Consider the following 10142-nt stretch of genomic DNA (forward strand, 5'->3'; position numbering starts at 1 on the left):
CATGAAAAGTTGACTTTTGAGATATGCCATTCTCATAAGACAGTAATGCCACTTACATACTTTTAAGCAAAGTTACTAATCCAGGATTGTTTATTGTAGTAGAGTATTTTCACTGTTTAGTATGAGTACTTAAGTATGAGCAGCTAAGTAGGTGTGCTTACAAACAGGCAGCTGTAGTGTGTTTTCATCCTGCAGGGGGCAGCAATGAGCCCTGAACCATTTAAACTGCCAGAAACCGTAGACGAAGAAAGGAAAACTGCAGGAGTAGGTGAGAAATTAACACCGTCCACAAATATTTGCTGCACAATGGGTCGTGGTAAGGAGCTCAGTGACTTTCAGCGGGGCACTGTGGTCGGATGCCACATGTGTAAAAAGTCCACCCGTGAGATTTCCGCGCTGTTGAACCTGCCGCGGTCCACTGTGAGCACTGTGATTTTGAAGTGGAAACGTGGAGGAATCACGACGGCTTTGCCACGGAGCGGCCGACCGCACAAGCTGAAGGAGCAGGACCGTCAAGTGCTGGAGAAAATAGCCCTGGAAAGTTGTTTGCCGTCGGTTGAAGCTCTCACCACCGAGCTTCAGACTGCCTCCGGGGCCAAAGTGAGCTCCAAAACCGTCCGCCGAGAGCTTCATGAGATGGGCTTCCGTGGCCGAGTATCCACGTACAACAAATCTGTTGGTGAGTTGAGGAGGTTTGGTTCAACGGTCACATACAGCACGAGTGTCATACTAGTGTCCACATACTTCTGGCAACATCCCATACTGTATGGATTTGCTAACATTTATGAAAACAACGGGTCGTTATGAACAGTACAGTACGGTACAGTAGCAAAGTAGTTTTTCCAACTACAAAGTAGTTTCTCTGGGTTGCAGAAAGTACAATACAAATCTGGATCTGAATGCATGACAACAAATTTTCTCCAAGCCCCTTGTGATGTGTTGTCATATTCCTGATCTGAACTCACTGAGAGTCTGCTTCTTCCACCTCTTATGTTTGTGTGCTGGAATATACTAACTTCATCACTAATACTTAATGTTTACTGTGATTAAAATGAACACACATAAGTTACTAACATCACATTTTGTTCCCTGCAGCTCCGACTTTGAAATTAAGCCGTCAGGCTGGTGCCGATGAAGGTGACGGTTATGATGACGTCACCTACTTGAAGAATTTAGCATCTGGAGTCAAAGACCAACAGGACAAATGTGGGGAGGTTGATGACAAGGAGGAAGAGAGAGTTGATGTAGAGGAGAAAGCAGCAGCAGCAGAAGATGAAGAGGAAAAGGCTGCTGATTCCATGACTGGTCATGAACTGGAAGGGAGCGCCTAAGCTAAGTCGGAGACCGGAGGAGTGTGTACAGGCGGAGCGGACAGTCCCACAGATCCAGATGGTCCTCAGTGGATGTTCACTTGTTACAGGTTACAAGAATTGATAGTGACAAACAGAAGAAGAATTCAAGAACACCATACTGGTGCCAATAAGATACCCACATTGTACTCATACCTTTTCCAATAGAACTAGAAAATAAAACAATGCACTCAAATAATAAGAAAGTTTTTGATACTAAATATTTTCGATACATTGGAAGAGATGAAGAGACGAGATAACTTCTGTTGTTTCATTCCAGGCTGGATTGATGCACTGAGATGCCCACAACACCAAAATTAGCTGTAAACTCCTGTTTTGTGGTGTCACAGTTTTCTTTAGGAATGTGCACCGTGTACATTTTGACTCAGACAGGCAATAGGAGTGTGACGGAGGAGCAGCTGCTGGCTCCTGAAGTAGGTTTCCTTAATGTGATTTTGCACTTCAGTTTTCTTTCTTTCTCTTTCTACATTTAATCAATCAGCAACAGATGTATCATACATAGCAGTGTGCCTCCAGCTTTGTGGCAAAAGCACATCTTTGGGTTGATTTTGAACGCTGACTGCGAGCTCAGCTTTAGTACCAACATTTTCTGAATAGGAGCAAATCCCTGCTGCCAGTTCCTGTTATCTTGTTGTCCTGTGAGATTGGAGGCAGCATACCACTGACCATGGTTTTGCTGTCCTGACTCAGTTATGCATGGATGTTTGCAATGTCATTTCTGGACCTTTTAATCCCACATTTGACGTGGATGAGAAGTGAACAGAGAAATCACTAATCTTTCAATCCAATTTCTTGACTACAGGTGAACCGGACAAAGAGCTGAACCCCAAGAAGAAGGTGTGGGAGCAGATTCAGCCAGACCTGCGCACAGACGGCCACTGTGTTGCAACTTACAAGGGAGCCGCCTTTGAAGTCATCAGCAAAGGAGTTTGCAAAGCCCAAACCCTGAGCGACACTCAGATCAAATAAACTAACAGAGCTGCTTGAAGTGGCTCAGTGCAAGTCCCTGCAGCCAGACAGCATCCAAAGTGGAGTGAAAGCCTCCTGAGAAGAATGGAAGCAGCATATTAGTGTTTTGTGTGTGTGACTGTATGTTCTTGGCAGCTTGACACTCATTTCTACATAATACACATTGCTAAAGTAAGAAGTTAGAGTATTCAGGTTTATGAAGGTAGGACTTTTGAATATTGTACTTATTACTGCTCTGCATTGTCTGACAGCATTATTTACTTTCTGTTTTGCAGATTACAGTTTTTCGTACCATTTATGTAAACGTGACTCCAAATTTGGTGAATTTGACTGTTTCTGATAAACAGAAGAATTGAGTGTTCCTATATGAGTTTAATAAATTCTCTTCCTTCATAAGCTGAATAAGCTATTTTAAAACCCCTCTTGGATTAGCTTGAAAATGCATTATCATAGACCTGAAAACTACTGTTTCTCGTGAAAAGTTGACTTTTGAGATATGCCATTCTCATAAGACAGTAATGTCACTAATGGATGATGATCTTATAGAAAATTATGCTCAAAAAATTCACTCAACTTTCAGTGACTACAGTGTTAAAACAGAACACACACAGCTGATCCATCAGCAATAGAGAAGCATTAACTTTGACTTGATGTTGACAGAGACTGGCAGATAGATGCTTTAAGCAAACGTAGCTGATAACACTTACATACTTTTAAGTAAAGTTACTAATCCAGGATTGTTTCTTATAGTAGCGTATTTTCACTGTTTAGTATGAGCAGCTAAGTAGGTGTGCTTACAAACAGGCAGCTGTAGTGTGTTTGTACCCTGCAGGGGGCAGCAATGAGCCCTGAACCATTTAAACTGCCAGAAACCGTAGACGAAGAAAGGAAAACTGCAGGAGTAGGTGAGAAATTAACACCGTCCACAAATATTTGCTGCACAATGGGTCGTGGTAAGGAGCTCAGTGACTTTCAGCGGGGCACTGTGGTCGGATGCCACATGTGTAAAAAGTCCATCCGTGAGATTTCCGCGCTGTTGAACCTGCCGCAGTCCACAGTCAGCAACGTAATTTTGAAGTGGAAACGTGGAGGAATCACGACGGCTTTGCCACGGTGTGGCCGACCGCACAAGCTGAAGGAGCAGGACCGTCAAGTGCTGGAGAAAATAGCCCTGGAAAGTTGTTTGCCGTCGGTTGAAGCTCTCACCACCGAGCTTCAGACTGCCTCCGGGGCCAAAGTGAGCTCCAAAACCGTCCGCCGAGAGCTTCATGAGATGGGCTTCCGTGGCCGAGTATCCACGTACAACAAATCTGTTGGTGAGTTGAGGAGGTTTGGTTCAACGGTCACATACAGCACAAGTGTCATACTAGTGTCCACATACTTTTGGCAACATCCCATACTGTATGGATTTGCTAACATTTATGAAAACAACGGGTCGTTATGAAGAGCTCAGTGAATTCAAGCTTGGTAGTCCACTGTGATAGGATGCCACCTTTGCAATAATTCGGTCTGTGAAATGTCACCCCTGTGAAATATCCCACAGTCAACTGCAAGTGGCGTTGTTGGAAAGTGGAAGCGCTTAGGAACAGCAGCAACTCAGCCATGAAGCAAAAGATAACATAAAGTCACAGAGTGTTGAGGTGCATGGCCAAAGCACTGCTGATTCCATAGCTGAAGAGTTCCAGACTTCCACTGGCATTAATATCAGTACAAAAATTGTGTGGTGGGAGCTTCATGGAATGAGTTTCCATGGCCGAGCAGCTCCATGTAAGCCTCACATCCCCAAGTACAATGAAAAGCGTCTGATGGAGTGGTGTAAATCACACAGCCACTGGACCCTGAAGCAGTGGAAACGTGTGCTGTTGACTGACGAATCAAGCTTCTTTGTTTGGCAGTCTGATGGCCCAGTCTGGGTTAGGGGGATGATAGGAAAGTGTTACCTGCCTGGCTGCACTGTGCCAGCTGTAAAGTTTGGTGGAGGAGTGACTGTGCTGTGGGGCTGCTTTTCAGGGGTTGGGCTCGGCCCCTTACTTCTAGTGAAGGGAAATCTTAATGCTAAAAGTAGACTAAGATGTTTTGTACAGTGCTATGCTTCCAGGTTTTTGTCAGCAGTTTGGTGAAGGCCCTTTTCTATTCCAGCATGACTGAGCCCCAGTGCACAAAGGCCCATAAAGACATGGCTGGATGAGTTTTGTGTGGAAGAATTTGACTGGCCCACCACACAGAGAAATGACGTCAGCCCCACTGAGCATCTTTGGGATGAACTGAAACGGAGATTGCGAGCCAGACTGTTTTGTTCCACATCGGTTCCTGACCTCACAAATGCTCTACTGCATGAATGGGCAACAATTCCTACAGAAACAACCCTAAATGTTGTGGAAAGTCTCCCCAGATGAGGGGAAGATGTTACTGCTACAAGGGGGAGGGGGGTTGTTGTTTTGTTTCGTTTTACTTCTTCTTCAGGGTACAGTAGCAAAGTAGTTTTTCCAACTACAAAGTAGTTCCTCTGGAGTGCAGAAACTACAACACAAATCTGGATCTGAATGCATGACAACAAATTTTCTCCAAGCCCCTTGTGATGCGTTGTTATATTCCTGATCTGAACTCACCGAGAGTCTGCTTCTTCCACCTCTTATGTTTGTGTGCTGGAATATACTAACTTCATCACTAATACTTCATGTTTACTGTGATTAAAATGAACACACATAAGTTACTAACGTCACATTTTGTTCCCTGCAGCTCCGACTTTGAAATTAAGCCGTCAGGCTGGTGCCGATGAAGGTGACGATTATGATGACGTCACCTACTTGAAGAATTTAGCATCTGGAGTCAAAGACCAACAGGACAAATGTGGGGAGGTTGATGACAAGGAGGAAGAGAAAGATGATGTAGAGGAGAAAGCAGCAGCAGAAGATGATGAGGAAAAGGCTGCTGATTCCATGACCGGTCATGAACTGGAAGCGAGCGCCTAAGCTAAGTCGGAGACCGGAGGAGTGTGTACAGGCGGAGCGGACAGTCCCATAGATCCAGATGGTCCTCAGTGGATGTTCACTTGTTACAGGTTACAAGAATTGATAGTGACGAAGAAGAATTCAAGAACACCATACTGGTGCCAATAAGATACCCACATTGTACTCATACCTTTTCCAATAGAACTAGAAAATAAAACAATGCACTCAAATAATAAGAAAGTTTTTGATACTAAATATTTTCGATACATTGGAAGAGATGAAGAGACGAGATAACTTCTGTTGTTTCATTCCAGGCTGGATTGATGCACTGAGATGCCCAAAACACCAGAATTAGCTGTAAACTCCTGTTTTGTGGTGTCACAGTTTTCTTTAGGAATGTGCATTTTGACTCAGACAGGCAATAGGAGTGTGACGGAGGAGCAGCTGCTGGCTCCTGAAGTAGGTTTTCTTACAGTGATTTTGCACTTCAGTTTTCTTTCTTTCTCTTTCTACATTTAATCAATCAGTTTTAGTTAGTTCAACTTTGTTTTCAAGGTATCTTGTTATTTTTCAGCCAGTTTGGCGGTTGGTGTTTCTAAATACTACAAGACCTGTGTAATCCATATGTGTAGTAACAGCTGCAGCATGTAGTTATGTTGTTGCAGCTGTAAAGAACAATGGTAGAAGGTTTACAGATTTAACCAAACTTGACCTGCAAGCTGAAAGTGAATTTACTGAGGCTGCGGTTTGGTCAGTATTTAAAAAAATAACTTGTTTGTTTTCACTGTTAGTGAAAGTGACAGAGCTTTAAGGTCAGTGATCTTACAGAAATGCACCATGGGAGTCGGAGTTAACTTCTCTACTTGTGTTTTATTTGTCAACAGGCTTGTACCTGTGATATTTTCTTATGCAGTCAGTCACGTTTTGTGCTGATGATGCAGCTGGGAAAGTTTCATGATCATCCGAGCATCGGATGTGTCAGCCATCTGACACCGTGTGCAGAAAATGGATGGGACTATTACTGCTAGAGCCCTGAATGTGTGAAGCCAACTGTCATTGTATCATTGTAATCATTGTATCTATCATTGTAATTTGTTGAGACATGTTTTGTGTTAAGTGTGCCAATAAATAATTAAATCATATTTGACCGAGCATTTTCAAATGAGATGTCCAAGTTGTTTGATATGGCTTGATGACTGACTACTGCTACTCCTACTACTTGTATCATGGATGTCAGTGATGTACCTGGGGTCATCAGGTATTTTGGGTCTTTCAACAGACACAGGTATTTTGGGTCTTTCAACAGACACCCTCAGCCAGGCGACCCAGGTGGGTTTGATCAAGCCCCAACTTGTTTCCAGGCAGTACTGCCTTGCCCATGGCTTTCCTCTCCTGATCCACAGCTCCTTGCGTTGGCTTTTGCTGCCTCAGTGACCTACTTGATGGCCTTCTGTCCCTGCAGAGGGTCTGATCTGCAAACCCCCCTGCATCCCACCTCAGTGGGTTCGCTCTTTGCTCCCCACCCATTGCTCCAGAACTCTTCAACCAGATCAGTGTTTTCAATCCTTTTTCTCTCATTTGCCTGGTTCTCAGAGTATGACCTGCTTGGACGTTTCTGAAATCAGCAGGGCGTCTGGTCTTGATGTTGCTGTAGCTGTCGCTCCCGGAAACTTCAGTTGCTTCCCCAGTTCACCTTTCAGCTCCTCGTCTTGTGCTGTTGCTAGAGGGTGTCCTGTCTGCTCCTGTTGGCTTCTCCCAGCCTTGACAAAGGCGATGATCTTCTCTGAGCAGAGGAGCTTGCAGTGGTCAATTCCACTGCAGAAGATATTTGCTATGGCCTTCAGGACCTGGTGATGGGGCCAGAAGTAGTGCCACTCACCCAGGACTTTCAAACAGCAGCTGAAGATGTGCTCAATAATCTCTCTCTGAGATTACTAAACCTGGATCTGCATGGGAACCAGACATTCTGTGCAGCAACATTATAAAAACAGAAATAACTAGTCTTTAACATTTTGTAACAGTTTGCCTCTAATGGGTGTAACAAATGTCTGCACTTACTTCCAAATCAAGGGGCACCCTGTCCTGTAAGTGAGTGAGGAGTGGGCAATCTGACAATTTTTGATTGAAACTGATCTTGAAGGGGTCCATGATCTGCTTTTCAGGCAGTTCGTAGAGACCACATTATTTGATGTCCTCTTAGTTCTGGTTCTAAACTTCAAATACCCTCACTAACAGAGATTAACACAAAGTAAACATGCCAATAGAGTGATGTAAAAAAATGTAGATGGCTATGGATGGATTACTTCACATGGCTCTTCCTTAGATGATGTAAACACAGCAGTGTGTTCACATTGAAATGAGAAGGCCAATAGGGCTTAGTGAGGGGGCTGTGTGAATAAAATTGTACATCCAAGTATACTCGGATATACTTTCTATTTCACAACTCCAGTGGGGCCAGCGCTTTACAGTGAAGAGAAGAGCTGTTACGCATGAGATGCAGTTGCTGCTTTGTCCAAACCTGCTGAGATTCCAGCCTGAGCCAGCAGTTACTTTCAAAGTAACCACATGAAGCCCTGAATACAGAGAAATGCATTGTTTGGGAGTGAAAACAATTTATCAAGCTGTCAATACCAAATTAATTGGTAACTTCAGTAGCTCAGTACAAATCCCTGCAACCACATAGGCTCCAAATTGGTGTGAAAGTCTCCCCAGAAGAGTGGAAGCAGCACATCAATGTGTCATGTGTTGAGTTTTCGCATACTGCCAGGTAGTAGTCAGTCTGTTACAATTTTATTTTGATAATCTGAAGTTCTGTATTTTAGCCATAGGAGGGTGCTACAGTAACCATAATAATGCACAGTATGTATCTGATGAAACATGAAACTAACATGGCAAGAGAACAGTTTTTACAAAGACTCCGTTCTGGTTGGGAAACATTTGATAAAACATAAAAGTTTTCCCATGATGGCTATACTGGTCATTTCCACTGAACCATGGATGAACAGTGCAGAAGTCCCTTTGAAAAAGGGGGATGCCAGGACAGTTCTACGTTCTTTTATCAATATGAGTAAGGAGTGACTTTCAAATTAGTTATTTGAGGTAGTTTAACTAATTGGATGTTACATATGTATGTATGGTCAGTTCTTATTACAGTTCTAGGAGCTTGTTTGGTTTAAGTCTGATGATGGACACAGAAATCAGTCAGTGTTTTGTGTGTCAGTTTAAATTGTTAAGTTTTATACGAAGGATATATTGTACATATAGCAGTATTTTATCTGAGATCAACACAATCCTGTTTTAATTCATCTGTAATTTTCCAAACATCTCTGGAAACTGAAAACTGACAGTTCAGATTGTGGGTTTGGATGTAACTCTGGATGCTTGTCATTTACCGATTCATCAGCAAAGATGTTTTATCCATCTTGCTATTGCAGTTTGGTACACAGCTCTTTAGATGATGTGACATACAGTATTAGTTAAACATTAGCTTTTATACATCCTGTTACACAGAGCATGTTTTTGTCTCAGCTTCTATTCATTACCACTCATAAGCCTATTTCATATTCCATTTCCTATATCATTTGAAGGCCAAAAAATAAACCACCTTGTCTTGGTTTTTAAAAGAAGCCGTCTTTGTTTTCTCCCTGGTCAAAAGCAAGTCCCTAAAGTGACTCAAAATGAAAAACGCACAAGTTCTTCCTTGTTTTAAAGGAAGAAGTGAAATCTGCGTGTAAAGAGTAGGGATATGATACAGGAACTAAGAGCTGGAACAAACTGTCCGAAACACGGTGTTGTTGGTAACATTTGAGAGGGAATGGTGTCAACATTTTCATATCAGTTAGAGTAAGAAGAATCACTTTTTCCCAAATCACAGATGAAAAGCCAGCTTCCAAATTCCCCATAACAAGGACACAGCAGTCATATTCTTCTTGGTATTGACCCTGTTGAGTATTGCCTCGGACATTACAGTGTTTGTTTGTTTCTGATGACATATAGCTCAGGCTGACATGAATAGAACCACTAATACTTAAAGGTCATGAAGTTTTGATATTAATGTCATGTCACCTACCCTTTCTTCCCACCCACAAACCCAGAGCAGAACCCATACTGGAGTCAGAGGTGATATTGTAAAGGTTCATCACTCATTTCTGACCCTGCATCTACCATAACAACTAGTGTGGAGGAGTCAGTCCTGCAAGTGTGCAGTAGCTCGACTCAGTGCGGTTTACTGAAGGGAGAGTTTGTGAACAACCACATTTCAGCTGATCTGAGTCAGCCTGTAAATAAAATGCTGCTCCCCCTCTTCTTGCATCCTGTTTTTGAAAGTGCAGGAAACCCAGCAAAACTCTCACTCTCATCACACCTGGGTTATGTTCTCATAGTGTTTGTGGGGTATTAATAGTCATAGACGCTGTTTCTGTCTCTAATCACTTTTATTATCACTTTCCTAGCATAATAAAGTAATGATATCTATATACTATATAATTTTGCTAACATCCTTTTACAGTTATGGGCCATTGATATTATGGTAGTTCTTAGAGGCGCCAGGTTGTCTGCATGGCAATAACTTTGTGATAATTAAATGAATTAGAAATTTGTTTGATATGCAACACTCAAGTAGACTTCAGTTACTAACTTTCCACTAAATATTTAGCCTCCAGTATTAAAGTTACGGTCATATTCTGTATTGGCTTGTTTAACACTGTTTGCAGTGTTAAAAAATGAAGCCTTATTAATGTCATGGCTGCACTTTTCCCTCAAATGGAAAAAATTCACAAATTTTCCACATAATTCAGCCTCATAAACTGTACTCGTGTCTTACGAGTAGGAGTGAACAATGCTGATTAAATCA

The 10142-nt window shown here is 42.5% G+C and overlaps 1 protein-coding gene across 1 annotated transcript; it reads left to right on the forward strand.

The window, feature by feature from the left end:
• The first annotated feature begins 176 nt into the window (after positions 1–176).
• Positions 177–6432, forward strand: LOC124053446. Its single transcript, XM_046378608.1, has 4 exons — positions 177–679; positions 1096–1329; positions 2173–3655; positions 5079–6432. Exons 1-3 carry the CDS (start codon positions 205–207, stop codon positions 2337–2339), a joined length of 876 nt encoding a protein of 291 aa, XP_046234564.1. The 5' UTR covers positions 177–204; the 3' UTR covers positions 2340–3655; positions 5079–6432.
• The last annotated feature ends 3710 nt before the right edge of the window (positions 6433–10142 follow it).

The sequence above is a fragment of the Scatophagus argus genome, chromosome 2 (assembly GCF_020382885.2).
Source record: "Scatophagus argus isolate fScaArg1 chromosome 2, fScaArg1.pri, whole genome shotgun sequence".
NCBI lineage: Eukaryota > Metazoa > Chordata > Actinopteri > Scatophagidae > Scatophagus > Scatophagus argus.